The following is a 16,035-nucleotide window of genomic DNA, read 5'->3' as shown; positions in this document are numbered from 1 at the left end:
ACAACAAGTATTAGCTGGAAAGGTAATTTTGGAAAGGGATAGGGGTGCCAGGACTAACTTGGCAGATTATGGTTTGGATGCGAGGGAAGAAGTGCAGCCGAGATTATAAATAAATCGGCAACTGTTGGATGATTAGCAGTTGGTGACCATGGCAAACCACAAACAAATAGGAAAGCATAACATGGCAGCTTTCAAAGAACGGGAACCTGAGAGTAAAATATAATATCAGGGGTGCCTAATAATCTTTGATGAGGACTGTTGTGACAGCTATGTATTTAAATGCCTAAATCAAGGCAGCGTTGACTCGCAATGGCGGAATGTTTGAAAAAACTATTCACTTAATGGGAAAAAAGCAGACTGTACCGACATCGGGAAAGAGAGATCAGAAAGCAAGCTTCCTATGATCACTCAGGCGGCGTCCCCCTTAACGCGCAGCCATAAAACGAACGTCGCTCAAGGCGTGTACAAGGCGGTAAATTCAACGAAACATTTGAAGATTTTATATTCGAATTTGATATCTCTCAGAAATTCGGTGCAGTCACAGTCAATCTGCGAGGCGCTGGGGGTCAAAAATAACTAGGTGAATTAATGTGCGCTGTCTGGCAGGAAACAACATCGATTGTAGAACTCATGGCTAAAACACAGAGAGGTGGCAATGCTAAGAAATGAGTGATTAAGAGTATAATAAACTTTCGATTTGTCGATTGATTACAGAAATATAGAGGTATTCAGAAAAATGACGACCATGGCAGCAACTTCTTTTACCCTGTTTCAAGGGGCTGGTCGTATAATCCATCCATCCATCCATCCATCCATCCATCCATCCATCCATCCATCCATCCATCCATCCATCCATCCATCCATCCATCCATCCATCCATCCATCCATCCATCCATCCATCCATCCATCCATCCATCCATCCATCCATCCATCCATCCATCCATCCATCCATCCATCCATCCATCCATCCATCCATCCATCCATCCATCCATCCATCCATCCATCCATCCCCATCCCGTCTAGTCTAGTCTAGTCTCGTCTCGTCTCGTCTCGTCTCGTCTCGTCTAGTCTAGTCTAGTCTAGTCTAGTCTAGTCTAGTCTAGTCTAGTCTAGTCTAGTCTCGTCTAGTCTCGTCTCGTCTCGTCTAGTCTAGTCTAGTCTAGTCTAGTCTAGTCTCGTCTCGTCTCCTCCCGTCCCGTCCCGTCCCGTCCGTCTGCCCCACTTTTGGTGAGTGGCCGCCAATCTTGTATACTTGGGTCCTACTCGCATTGATTAGTACCTTCCTGTGGGCCAGTCGGTGAGGCATCATGAAAAGGTGCAGTGCAAAGGAAACAAAGATTACAAGGTACAACCTGTGCTAGTCCTACTGTCCTTGTTTCCTTGGCACAGAACCTCTCAACCTCTCACTGAAGTTCACAACTGGCAGTATTATGAAGCTTTGAGGACTAATAGCGCTAGTTGTTCGGTTCACGTGATCTGTGACGTTTCAAGTGAAACACTAACAGAGTGGTTGCAGGAGGATTACGCGCTCGCCGTGCTGAAGGCCGAAGCTCTGCTGCACCAGCCTTGCCCCGAAAGCGGACCGTGCTATCTCAGACGTGCCTACCGAGAGGCCTGCGTGGAACGGGACAAGCTGCTGCTTCGCCGCTTTCAGGTGAGTGATCGGGCCTCCCTGTCGATCTCTCCTCAAGCTCTCAAGCCTAATAATACCAAAAAAAACACATTAATTTCAGGCACGCGAAAGCCCCAGTTGGGCTTATGGTCGTTGCCCACCAGCAGCAACAATCTCTCTCTTTTAGGCTTTCTTGGTATTTTGTGAAACCAAAATAAAATCTAAGTATCTCTGTTTTACAACTTTTGGAGCTGTACTATCACTTAATGCACTGCGAGCGTTTGAGTCAAAACATTGTCAAGCAGTTCATTAAACATATATTTCCTACTCTATCTTATTAGGCTGGGTTTACCCGTCAAGTGATCTAGACTTCATGTTAACACTACATTATTATATAGAATATCATCTCCGGGAGCTACACTAATCTTTCTGGGTGATTTTAAGCTCCCTGATATAGACTGGTTCACAATGGAACGTCACAGTGCTTCTTCCCATGCTCTCTTTATTATTAGTATTTCAAATTTTGCTAGTTGGTGATTGACATGTTCCAACATCGTTGTGGTTTTGAAAAACAGACGCAGAAAACGACACGAGATTCAGGAGCGCAAACTATCAACTGAAATTATATTGTAGAGAACACACATATATAAGATTCACACATAAAAACACAAAAACCAGCAAGTCAGCAGGGTTGCTATCGTATCTGTGGATAAACGTGTTACATCTGACACAAGAGAACATTTTGATCTTTTTTCCCTTTTTATTTTTCCAAGCATTCTTGCTCTTGTTTAGCTAGCGTCAACTAAGGGTAGTTTACACATGTTCCTTTTCCTGATTGAATGCAGTAAGCCTCCCACAGTTCGCCTATCTCTGGAATTTAGAACAACAGCCATCTCATGAAAATTTGGTGTGTAATCTGCATCTGGTACAGTGCGGCGCCAGATTTCCAGTTACGTCTATCTGGCTGCAGTTGTGCCTGTGTTCTCTGAGTCTTTCGTAGAGGCATCTGCCCGTTTGCCCAACTTATGCTTGACCACATGCGAGCGGAATCCTATAAACTACTCTTTCGCAGCAATCCAAAACTTCGTTCTGCTACAAGCAAAGACAGTTCTGCTACAGGCTTGCGCTCTTCGTTTACTTTTGCGCACATTCCCTTTAATTTTCTTGATGCAGAAAAAACGACATGCATAGAATGCCTTTCAGCAACCTTCTTTAGTCTGCGATAGGACATGGTTGTGCGGGAGTACCACAGGCTTTTTTTTTCCTTTTGCCTTGCCTACGTCGCTTTTTGAGTACTCTTTTGAGCACTTTCTCTGCCACGGAGACAAGGAGAGACAAGCAGCGTTGTCGGGTAGCCAGCTTTCTTTTTTTGCTTAATCAATTTTGTATGATCCTAGTTATAGGGCAATACGGCTTTCTCGCTGCGCGTTCTGTATTCCCAGCATAAGTGGGTCTCCAGTGTTAACCCCAAATCAAGGAACTGCGGAATGCCGTTTTCGGGAACTGCATGTGCAAATGCTAGCCCTCAATGGGCTATTTTAAATTGTTCTCAAGTTTTTTCTATCAGGTCGGGGGACGTCAGGTTCTTGTAAGCACAAACTAAAAAGCCATCACCGTATCGGAAGAATCTCGCAACACCAAGCCGGGGCAACGACTGTTCTAGGTGCCGGTCTCCTTTTGCAAGGAAGATGTCACAGAGCACAAGGGCTGTAGTAGAACCGATGCACCTAAAATGGGGTTACTTTGTCACAGATTTCATACGTTTTCATTCCCTCGCTGAACAATTATCAGCATAAAGACGAATGAAGAGTGGCATAACGCTGCTAAAGCCTTCCCTGACACGACGGTATGTTCTACAAATCCGCATCTTTAATACAAATGGAAATATTCTGGTTAAAACTGTCACAAAGTGTTCCGGACAGATAGAAAGAAAAAATGAAAGAAATAAAATTGCAGTTGTGCCTTATATACATGCATTATCACATCGGTTTCAAAAAGTAGGCGCAAAATATGGCGTACAGGTGTTGTTTTCAGCCCCTAATAAGATTGGCAAGGTAGGTGCAGCGGTTCAAAGAAAGCTGGGGGGCACAAGAAGTAAGAACAGATGCCAGGTCAATCACGCCAAGAGTTTCATTAGTTGTAGGATGGGTGTAGTATACCAAATACCATTGTCCTGTGGCCGTACGTATGTTGGGCAGACAGGCCGTTGCATCAACATTAGGCTGATGGAGCATGCACAGTCCTTAAAAAAGAATGAAACAAACTTAGCAAAAAATTGTAATGCGTGTGAGTGCGTACCTTTCTTTGTTGATACTAATATATTGTTTCTTCATAAAGACCAGACTACTCGAGAAATCGCCGAGGCGTTCCATATTAACCGAAAGCAAAATGTTTGTGTTAGTAAAACGTCCGTCGCATTGACAGAAAAAGAGATGACCATGCTGCACAATCGATAGTGCGTCGGCAGTTTTCACCACGTGCGTGTGATGGGGGGAGTTTTACATGTGTTGATATGATTTTTATACATTTTTGACTATGCGCATGTGGGTACAACATGTGTGTGTACTTATATATATACTCTTCCATTCTTCGAATAAATTCAGTTGTCAGTTCTGCGCCGTCGTTGTCCACTTCTCCTCTTCGTCTCGTCTTTTTGCGCAATATACATTACTGTCCATCATGGTTCACCAACTCGCCCAATCAGCCGTTCTTCTCCAGCACACAAAGTTTACGGTGCTTCACCGATGGGCGCTAAAACATGATTCAACCTGTCGACGTCTGGGTGGCTCCGGAGCACGGGTACTTTGGCCGGCTTCCAGTAGGTGGCACGGCATGTCAGGCGAGCTTGTTTAGTGGCTCGCAGCTTTTCGGCGGCGCCTGGTCGTGGCGCGAGATGTAAAATACAGAAAACCGATTGCGTGTCACAAAGTAACCCCTGCAGTCAAAAAGTAACCTCATTTTACGGCATATCTCATTGTTATGTAAGAACACAGAGCCGTCCAACTGGAAGCACAATGAGGAGAGGTATGTCGTAAGCAAAGAGAGGAAACCTTATCTTTCATCCGGATTCCGCATCCGTTCATGAACTTGGTGCAATCGGCTTCATCGATTCACATTTCTACACTTTCGAGGACCTGATCCCCGGGAACACTGCAGAAAAGATCTGTGATTGTGGTGGTTTGCCGCATCCGTCAAACAAGACAACACTGAACACACTCTTGCCGACACTTTTATATGAGGGCGCCACCTGCTTAATTTAGGGACAAGGGCAGACTAGGGACCATTCCAGTTGCGACGCGAGGAATGGCCAATGTGAGACACTAGAGAGTACAGCTGACTAGTGCCTAGTGCATAGACGTGTTCACAGTGTCTCGTGCCACTCACGAATCGAAGTTAGCGCTGAGAACTATTGAAGACGCTGGTCCGGATCACCGCTTGCCAGTGTCCACAGGTGACACAGTCGAAAGAGCGTGCGGGCCGGCGGTGAACCGAAGTCGTCACGTCGTCGGAGCTGACGCGTTGAACAGTGAGATGGTGGACCGAAGCCGTCACATCGCTGCACACACTACTCAGGCAACACTCGCGGCTTTCGAACTGTAGCATTCATCACGCTAACGCCACCACGCGCATGCTACCACGCGCACACCACCGCGTGCCCACCACGTCGTCTTCATCGCCACACCTGCCGCTGCAGCCGCGTTACCACGACACCTACCCCGTCTTCTAGCAAGTTTTACGCGCACTACATTTGGAGGCACACAAATTGTGAACAGTCTCTCAGTTGCACAACATCAGAGCACAACACAACATGAACACTATTCAGATACACACAATAGTCACAGAGTTGGTCAAACATTTGGGCGGGAACCTTGCACACATTTGACGGGAAACACGAAACCGCACACGGAGCAACACGAAAAGACCAGCTGTGAAGATGCACTTGACTGCAGTAGACAAGAGCCTAATCAGGACCGCTTTCATACCCAAAATCCGCGCGGATCATGTAATCCGATCCAACACTTGGAGTCCCTCTTATGTACTAAACGTGGAAGTCATAGTCCAGCAGTACAAGGCTCCACCGCAGTACACGGCTGTTGAGTAACTTTGCGGAGTTGATGTTAGCAAGCGGAAGGTGTCACACTGGAGGATGAATGGCTGACCATAGAACATCTGAACGGCCCAGACAATCGCTAAAACTTCACGTTCAATGGTGGAATACGCCATCTCCCGCGGCAACAACTTCCTACTCGCGTAAGAGACTGGGGGAGCAGTCCGTTACGTTCTTGCAGCATCACGGCCCCAATACTTTTTGATGCGCATGTGCGCAAGACAAACTTTGTACTCAAATCAAGGGACATTGATATGGGCTGTTTTAAAAGAAGTGCCTTGAGTGTATCACAAGCTGCTTGGTGCTTGATATGCCAGTCAAGCTTGTTAGGAGCTCCTTTCTTGGTTAACTCTATGGGAGGAAACGACACTTCTGCGTATACCACGGTATAGTCTTTGTAGTAAACAGTGATGCCTTGAAACGCTTGGGTTTCTTTTTTGGTTTGATGTGTGTTGGCCGCTTGGATCTTGTCCAGTGTGTCTTTAAAAGATTACAGTATTCCACGCCCAACAAATGGCCTGACAAACACTTTGTCGGGGACCAAACTTCGCTTTTCTTAGGTGGTTTCATTGCGAGCCTGGCATCTGTCACCCTGTAGAACAACAGGTCGAGGGTCTCGACGTGTTCCTCCCAGGTCTCAGTCGGCAGAAAAACATCGTCGAAGTAGTGGTGTACGTGAGGGACACCTCCAATGACCTTCCTCATTAATCGGTTGAAAACCGCCGGGGCAATCTTAATTCCGAACGGATTGTCACAGGAGAAAGCTGTGGCTTCTTTTGACTCCGGCGCTATGGGTACTTGCCAGTACCACTTTGCAAAATCAAACTTGGAGAAGTACTTGCATGACAATCTTGTTTAGTTGCCAGAAATCAAAGAACAAACGACTCGTGCCATTCTTTTTGACTACGAAAATGGGTGAGTGATACGGTGACGTATAGTGCTCAATAACTCTCAGACGCAGCGTATGCTGTATCTCTTTTTCAACGGCCATCTTTAGGTCAAATATGATGGGAAACGGTCAAACTTGGATAGAATTAGCCGTAAGCTTGATTTCAAGCTGCAAGGAGTTCTTTTGGCCAGGTTGATCCGAGAAAATATATTTGAATCTATATAACATTCCTCCGGCTTCCTGGCGCTGTTTTTCTGTGAGTTCAGCCCAAATTCTGATATCCGTCAAATTTTGAGTTTGGTGCAGCATTGGGTATGAAACATTCTCAGTGAATGTTCTTTCATCTTTCAATTCATCATCATCATCCTCCAGGCGGTGGAAGCTGCCGATAATTGTGGAACAGCAGTTGCTTCTGGATGTGGAGCCTTCTTTCTGACGTCTTTTACCTCCTCTTCTGTAGCAGGTGCCATAGCTTCGACGCAAAGGTCGCTCGTTCCTATATTTTTCAACATGTTAATGTGAAAAAGGGTGACTCTATGACCCAGGTAAACAACATAGTCTACGTCATTCCGTCTCTCCAATACCTCAAACGGTTCCTTCCACCAAAGATTGAGTTTGTTGGAATAAGTTTGCAAAAGAAGAACTTTATCACCTGCGGCCAGCTCTCGCTTCCTATCTCTCTTGTCATAATATGCTTTCTGCAGCTGGTTGGCTTTCTTCCACTCCTCTCTGGCCAGAACACAGGGGTTCTATAAGCGCTATCTAAGCTATATCGTGTATTGGTAGGTCGATTTGGTTTCTTCATCCCGGTGGCTGTTCGTCCGCAAATTTCTCAGCACGCTCATCGGACCTCGCACATGTCTTCCATATAAAAGTTGAAATGGTGAGAAGCTGCTTCGCGGTAGTTCCCTGCTCTTGGCACATGCGGCCTATCGTGCATTTCAGTATGCCGTTAAAACGTTCCACCAAGCCGTTCGCCATAGGGTGATAGGGTGTCGTCGGCAGCTGTTTTGCTGAAAGTAGACGGCTAAATACTTTCATGACTGCCGACACGAACTAAGAGCCACGATCGCTGACAATTTCACGAGGAATCCTAACTCCGGAAAACGTTTTTAGTAGTCCTTCGGCAGCCTGTATCGCTTCAATGAAACGCAAGGCGATGGCATCCAGGTATCTTGTAGAGAAATCCTCGGATGTGGGAGACAGTGTACAATAATGTCTACAGCAACTGCGTGAACGGGGTTTCAATAATAGGGGTGGTACCTAAGGAAGCTCTGCCAAAGAGGTGTCGAGGCAGCGTCCCTTGACAAACGTCGCACGACTTGACAAACCGTCTCGTATCTAACTCAGCCAGTATGCGGTCAGTCTTTTTCATCGCACCTTGATAAGTCCAGCCAAAATTCCTTCATGTTCTTTATTTATTTACAATACCCTCCGGGCCTCCAGGGAGGCATTGTGTAAGGGGGATACAGAAGAGATATACATACATATAGTTCAGTTCAGTTCAGTCGTGTCCGACTCTTCGTGACCCTATGGACCACGTCACGCCACGCTTTCCGGTCTATCTTCCTAACATCACATAACTTCATCTGAGTGCCTCGAGGATGTCATCTAACCATCGCGTTCGCTGCCTACCCCTTCTCCGGCGACCCTCAACCTTTCCCAACATCAAATCTTTCTCCAGCGACTCCTCTCTTCTCATCAGATGACCAAAGTAGCTGAGCTTTAACTTTAGAATTTGACCCTCCAATGAGCAGTCAGGGTTTATGGTCGACAATATCGACTGATTTGACCTTCTGGCAGTCCAATGAACTCTTAAGAGTCTTCGCCAGCACGGCAATTGAAACGCGTCAATTCTTCGGCGGTCAGCCTTTTTCACAGTCCAACTCTCGCATCCATACATCACAACTGGAGAGACCATAGCACGAGTTATACGGAACTTGGTTGGTTGGTCTCTGCTCTTTACTAGGCGGTCAAGGCTAACCATCGCTCTCGTTCCCAGAAGCAGGCGTCTCCTAATTTGATGGCTGCAGCCTCCTTCCGAGGTAATCTTGGAGCCCAAGAAGAGAAAATCTGTCACAGCTTCCACTTCTTGTCCATTGATGCTCCAGGACTTGATAGGGCAAGATGCCATGATCTTTGTCTTTTTAATGTTCAGTTTAAGCCCAAACTTCTCCCTCTCTTCTTGTACGCGCATCAGAAGTCTCTTGAGTTCCACTTCACTTTCTGCCATTAAAGTGGTATCATCCGCATATCTAAGGTTGCTGATACGTTTTCCAGCAATCTTCACTCCAGCTGAAGACTCGTCCAGACCGGCCTTCCTCATGATGCACTCTGCATACAGGTTAAATAGGCAGGGCGACAGTCTGCAGCCTTGCCTCACTCCTTTCTCAATCGGAAACCAGTCAGTAAAACCATGCCAAGTTCTGACTGTGGCCTCTTGTCCTTCATACAGGTTCCTGAGGAGACAGATGAGGTGAATTGGAACTCCCATCTCTTGGAGAGCTTGCCACAATCTGCTGTGATCTACGCAGTCAAACGCTTTCGCATAATCAATAAAGCGGAAGTAGATGGGTTTCTGAAACTCTCTTGCTTTTTCCATGATCCAGCGAAGGTTGGCAATTTGGTCTCTAGTTCCTCTGCCCTTGCGAACCCCAGCTTGCACGTCCGGAAGCTCCCGATCCACATACTGCTGCAGCCTTCCTTGGAGGATTTTCAACATCACCTTGCTAGCATGCGAAATAAGCGCGATCGTGCGGTAGTTGGAACAATCTTTGGCACTGCCTTTCTTTGGAATGGGGATGTAAACTGACCGCCTCCAATCCTGTGGCCACTGCAGGGTTGTCCAAATCTTCTGACATAATGTATGCAGAATGTTAACAGCGTCATGGTCATATAACAGTGCCTAAAAAAGCAGCAAAATCCGCAGCAATATGAGCAGTGTTAAATACAAAAATATTAAGCAATCATTTCAAATATAGCAACCACGCAAGAAAACCCTACACGGACAAAATAATTAAATAAGAAAACATACCTAAAAAGTAGCCTGGCAGAAAAACACTTGCATATCTTACAGATGGTGAAGCAGAAATAGTAACACATGGCAACCACATGTGATAAGACAGGGAAAAGTAAACTGAAACAGTCATGACTTCTTGATACTGATGGGAACGTCCTAAGTGCAATTGTCGATAAAATGTTTCAATAAATGATCATGGAAAATTTCACAATTCGCTGAGGCGATGTGATTTGGAAGGTCATTCCACAGGCGTATAAAACGTTGGAGCGCAGAAAGGTTATATGCATGAGTACTGCTATAAATGCGTGTAAAACTGTAGTTAGTGTGGAATCTGGTTGACGAGAGGGTCGTTGCAGGTGCGATAACGGTGAATGAGTTGCATGGAAACTGAGTTGTGAAATAGAGATACGAGGCAGTCTTAACGGAGGGAGTGAAAGTTCCAGCTTTATTTATGTTACGCTTGAATGATAACTGTAATTTCGTGTAATGAAACAACTGGCCCTGTTTTAGATTGATTCTAGCATATATTTCTGATGGGGAGACCAAATGGAAGAGGCGTAATCTAGTTGAGCTCTAACAAATGTGAAATAGGCTTGTTTACGTACACTAGAAGGATCACTACGTAAGTTGCTGCGCAGAACGCCTAATGACCGGGAAGCATTAGCTGAAATGGTAATTATGTGATTAGCCCACGAGAGATTTGGTGTTAGGTGAACGCTTAAGTATTTATGTTCATATTCCCGCGCCAATATGTTGTTACTGATGGCGTAAGGAAAGTGAGAAGTAGCTGGCTTTCGAGTAAAAGAGATTATGTTACACTTGGAGACATTCAAGGCCATAAGCCATGTGTTACACCAATTGGTTATGATATTAAAGTCACATTGAAATGCACTGTAGTCGCCAGTACTTTTTATTACTCGATATATAATACAGTCATCAGCAAATATTCGCAATTTAGATGAAATGTTCGCTAAGTCGTTAATATAAATTAAGAAGAGTAACGGACCAAGGACGCTTCCTTGCGGTACACCCGACGTAACATCAGAGAGAAGAAAGGAGGAAATATTAACAACTAATTGCTGGCGATTAGAAAGGAAGTTGCGAATTTATGAGTCTAAGCTGAGAGCAGAAAGCTTCGAAATTAGACGGCAGTGTGCTACGCGATCAAATGCTTTTGAGAAGCCAAAAAAGGCGCAGTCAGTTTGTAAGTTGCAGTTAATATTGGTTGAAGGTCAGTAGTGAATTCGAAAAGCTGTCACTCGCAGGAAAAGCCTTTCCTAAAGCCGTTGTGATCGGAAAAGAAGAAATTATTAGATTCTAGGTGACCATAAATATTATATGCAATAATGTGCTCAAGCATCTTGCAGCAGATGCATGCTAGTGAAATGGGCAGTAGTTTTCGCGGGAATGTTTATTGCCACTTTTGTAAACTGGTACCACTTTTCCTATTTTCAATCGTCAGGGAGCATGCCCGTTAATAATTATTGCCGAAATATATGAACTAAGGGAGCCCCGAGACCGACACAGTAATAAAGAAAGCAGATGTAAAGCATCAAGTATCCAATTTACCATTGGTAACGACATCTGCTACAACCATCAACTGCAGTCTGCTGTAAGTGTTTCAGCGCAATGACGATTTGGTACGTCCATAATTCGCGGCCGTCGGCACTACGGTTGTGAGCAGAGCGCATGAAATGCAATATTTCCTCAACAACGGGATCTTGTACCGGAAGCACCAGATGCCGTGATAGAAAGAACTGGAACAGCTTATTCCGAGACAACTACGAGAAACTGCGCACGATTAAGCGCAGTTTTTCGTAGTTGTCTCGGAACAACAAGCTGTTCCAGTCTTCGCTAACCTCAGCACAATTCCTGTGCCATTTAGATTGTTCAGCTGTGACGGAGATTCACACTGACGCCAGTGGTGTTGGTCTTGGGGCGGTGCTTGTCCAGTTGCATTGTGGGGCTGAGAACGTCGTTGTCTACGCCAGCCGCAAGGTAACAAGTTGTAAACGCAACTACAAAGTCACCGAATTGGAGTGCCTCGCAGCTGTGTTCGCTGTGCACAAGCTCCGACCGTACCGAAACGTACGCCACTGGACCGACCATTCTCTATCCTGGCTCATCGGAATTCGCTATCCATCTGGTCGTCTGGCGCGGTGGCCATTACGTCTACAAGATTATAACTTTGATGTCCCGTACAAAAGTGGGCGGCATCACAGGGATGCAGACAGCTTGTCACGCCACCTATTGCTGACTTCAGTTAAAAATGAAGACGGCTTCGAAGGGTGTTTAGCGTCGCCTTTTCCGAATTTTCTAGTACAGCAACCTTTAGGCTAGAGCAGCGCAGGGACCGGTCACTGCAGCCTCTTGTAGGGCAGACAGAAGGAGGAGAAGATTCAACGCTATTTACCATCATAGATGGTATTTTGTTCAAGAACTACTCAGTCGACGGTACTGCCTGCTTTAGGTCGTCTCGAAAAGTCTCCACGCGCAAGCATTGCATGGTATACAAGATTACATCATATCTGGACATCTAGGCTCTCTCGTACCCTGCACCGAATTCGCCAGAGTTTTTATTAGCCACAAGTATATAAGACGACTAAGAAGTCGTTGCAACTATGCCAACGACCTACGGCGCGCCTGTTGGCATTTTGCAGTCCATCAGACCACCAACTTCTTCGTTTGAAAAGGTTGGAATTGACGTGCTTAGCCCTTTCCAAATACTTTATAGGGCCCCTGCTGGGTTATCTTCTGCGTAGACTACGCCGAGACCGCTGCTCGCGTTACTGCAAAGGCTGCATACGTTTTTTTGTATATTATACACACTGGTATTCTTTGCCGCGGTGCACCCTGTGTTATATATAATACGTGATCGTTGACGGCAATTTACTGCTGATTGATGTCGTGGAAGAAGTGCTCCGCCTTTGTGAATCAGACTACAGACACTTGAAACCAATCCCCCGCATCACCCGCAGACCAACGGTCTCAACGAGAGCACCAACAGCACCCTGACAACCATGTTGTCCATGTATCCCCCCCCCCCCCCCCCCGGTCTGACCATCGCAACTGGGACGCAGTTCCACCGTATGTACGCTAACAACACGGCAAATCATGAGGTTGCAGGTATTCTGCCTTCTATTTTCTGTACGCCAGAACTCCCCGTGTTTGCCTCGATACCATCTTCTCGTTTTCCCCAAACGGCAGCGCGTTGGTTGCCCAGATACTACGTTGTGCCGAAGTAGCTCGTCGTACAGTCCGCTTACGCACAATGTCCTCTCAAAGCCGCGCGAAAACTACTACCACCTGCGTCATCGTCGAGTGATTTGCACTGCTGGAGCTTTGCACGCCTGCTCGCAAGTGTACGAGTAGTTTCTGTATAAGTACGATCGCCCCTCCGTAATGTATGGCCTACTGGATGACGTCAATTACATTGTCGCCAAATTGGCGGCGGCTAACCACCGTTCCCGCAAGACACGTTGTTCATATATGGCCGCCTGGAGCAATATCTAAAATGCTTTGATAAAGTTGAAGGCTTTACAAATAAAAGCTGGTTGCAGGAGCCTCAGAGCCCAGATCGGTCTGCGTGCGTCTCCCTCTTTCTTCAACTCCTCAGTAAGATGCGAAGCAGCGTAATACTTTAGAAAAGCAGAACTTGCGCTAATTCACTGACAGCTTTGCGCACTGTTTTCTAAAAATTTGTATTCCTTAATCAAATATTGAATAGCTCTTAATTTGCACCGGTTTGAAATTTCAAACTAATCTGGGTCTTCATGTTTTGTTGGAAAAGCGTTTACGTTTCAATTACGCTCGTTACGATACGTTCTTGATGCTTTTTAAAAACCAATTGAAGTTTCAAGTTTCGTTCATTGTACGTAAAAGATTAACAAAACACGAATACAGAAGGAGGTTCCAAAGTCAAGGATTGTGGATGGGACCTCCTATTATGATTATTGTAAAGAAATATATATTGAGCAGTTGCAAAATTTATACAGTACTTCGCATCAGTGAGATGGGGTGAACGAAACGTGAATTTATTACAGGCACTATTGTAATGAAAACGGTTGCACACCTAATCACATATTGAAAACATAAACAACCCAAGTAGCACACATTACGTGGCCCACCTGGGGCCCGTATGGGCAAGTTGGGCTTGGGTAACCACAATAACACCCATGAGGGCCCCCTTTAGGGATCAAGCGGGCAAGTCCAAATTGGGCTTGCCCCTGCTTTTTCCATCTGGGCATCATATAGGCGCGGAAAGGGCTAACTGATTACATATTCCCACATCTGGCCCTCAAGGCTCCCGCTTGGGAAATTTTAGGGCCGATGCAAGTAAAATGTGGGCTCTGTGTAGGAAAAGCCTGGGCTAATCTGATTGGGGCTGCCCACTCAAAAGCCGAATAGGTCCCGCATGGCCGCGGCGGGGCTAAATACGGGTATGCCCGCACATTGCCTACATGGGACCCTTGTGGGTACTTGAGGGAAGGTCAGACGAAAATGTAGAATTCATGCAGAAAATTCCTGGGCTGCCCCAAATAGGGCTGCCCACCAAAAATCTAGATAATTTCCGCATGGCCGTTAGCGGGGCAGGCAAGTTCTCCTTCCCGCTTCTGCCCGCATCGGTCTCTTGTGGGGCAATTTAGGGCAGATGCGATGCAAATCTGGGCCTAAAGCAAATAGATGACGGGCTAGTCCGATTGGGGCTGCCCACGCAAAAACAGAATAGGTCCCACATGGTTTGCGGCCGGGCTGAAAAGCGATCACACCACCACGCTGCCCACACGGATATTTCTTGGGGTACTTGCGGGAAAATGCAACATATATTCGTAGTCCATATGGTAAAAATAAGGTCAGCCCAATTGGGGCGGCCCATGAAAGGCCACAGTGGGCCCCAAATTGGCCGTAGGCGGGCATACCGCTCTGAAACGTCTCCACCCTATCTTTAAGGCAGCATTTTATTTATGTAAATCATGTTATACCGGCCACTAATTGCCTCTTCTGGAGGTTTCACTTAACTGTCCTAAGCACATCTATGCAATGAATAAAGACTATGTTTACTCTACAAACTACGTTAATTATGCAGTATCGGCAGAAAATATGCAACAGTAACTGTTCCGCTTTACGAGTATGTATTGAACGACCTCCAAATGTTTCCTACGGCATTACTATTCTGCACGCAGAACCGAAATAAATATTCAGACGGGCCAGCCCACATTATTGTAGTGTTGGGAATAAATTTCTCTCATGTTACTGAGTGTAGCATACAAGCAAAAAAAATAGTGCTTAATGTTTCACACTTGATTATTGTAACTTGGGCAGCCCTGAAAAGGCCTGTTTCAACCCATGAGGGCAGCACGTGGGTCAGCCCGAAACGGACTGGCTTTCGCAAATCACGCGCCTGTACAATTCAGGTATTGGAGGGATTAATCGACTTAAAAATTAAAACCTTGATCAATGGGATGTCACTGCCTGCACAAACGTGGGACCCATTAATGGTTCTGGTGTGCTGCCCCCATTCGTCTACCTGGGCTGAATGCTGGCAGCCCTATTTGGGCTGAATGCTGGCAGCCCCATTCGGGCTGCCCACACGGATACAGTTTGGGACCGATCGCGGCGAAATTGGGCAGCCCACGCGGTGCCCCTTTGGGTACGTGTTGAAAATCCCGAATGGGGCCCGTATGGGCTGCCCTCACGGGCCCAACGCGGGCCCCCACGTCATAGCCCACTTTGTGCTACTTGGGAATTCATACGGTTAAACTAACATCTGGGCAGCGTGGTACTCAGAACACAGTAGCGGCGTCGCATAATGTACATGAGTTTCTTGCAATTCGTAGGCTTCCCTGGAGCATAAACAATCGCGGTTGGCTGCGGAGCTGTCTTGCGAGATGCGCACCGCTTCCCTGGCACACGCAGCGGCTGCCCTGGCGGAGAGGCAGGGGCTGTCAAAACTGGCGGCCTGGATAGCGAGCCGGCCAACGCGGAGCCCCGAGGAGCGCCCCAGGTGAGCGACACATGTTCCCACTGGATGCAACGAAGGTGATTCGCCAAGGCTGTAGATTGTATACAGAAGGCAGATGGAAGGTCAGTGTTTCGGCAAACAGCGGTTGATTATTAGGCCCTTCGTCCCGGTTTGGTGGAGGCGGCTGTGGTATTTATCGCTGATAGAATGGGAAACCTGAACTTGAGAACACGTTGCCCACTTCTGCAGCAGGTGGCGCGTTGAAAAACTGCGCCTGCAAAACGCCGACAAAAATGCAGGCCAGCTAAGCACAGCCACATCCGCGTTGTGGGACCGATTGCGAAAGTGAACTTGAAAGGCTATGTTTATAGAAAATGCGTCATGTTTGGTATAGGTCAAGGTAGCATGCAAAATCTTGGACGGCCCCGCCAAATACGTAAAGGAT

General features: G+C 46.5%; 2 protein-coding genes across 3 annotated transcripts in view; both read left to right on the top strand.

The window, feature by feature from the left end:
- The window catches only part of LOC146210161 (WD repeat and HMG-box DNA-binding protein 1-like), a 335,137-nt gene extending 332,905 nt beyond the window's left edge, over nucleotides 1-2,232 (top strand). Inside the window, exons 8-9 of the mRNA XM_084581922.1 lie at nucleotides 1,517-1,654; nucleotides 2,188-2,232. Of these exons, the coding sequence (XP_084438048.1) occupies nucleotides 1,517-1,654; nucleotides 2,188-2,232 (183 nt within the window). The remainder of the gene's footprint in view (nucleotides 1-1,516; nucleotides 1,655-2,187) is intronic.
- A 13,250-nt stretch (nucleotides 2,233-15,482) lies between these two features.
- Nucleotides 15,483-16,035, top strand: part of LOC146210160 (uncharacterized) — a 218,211-nt gene continuing 217,658 nt past the window's right edge. For both annotated transcript variants that reach the window (XM_084587484.1, XM_084587483.1), the window contains exon 1: nucleotides 15,483-15,632. In XM_084587484.1, the coding sequence (XP_084443610.1) occupies nucleotides 15,517-15,632 (116 nt within the window). In that variant the 5' untranslated portion in view covers nucleotides 15,483-15,516. The remainder of the gene's footprint in view (nucleotides 15,633-16,035) is intronic.

Source organism: Amblyomma maculatum, chromosome 1, assembly GCF_055883805.1.
Source record: "Amblyomma maculatum isolate TAMU_Amacu chromosome 1, ASM5588380v1, whole genome shotgun sequence".
NCBI lineage: Eukaryota > Metazoa > Arthropoda > Arachnida > Ixodida > Ixodidae > Amblyomma > Amblyomma maculatum.
This window is presented reverse-complemented; position numbering and strand designations above follow the sequence as displayed.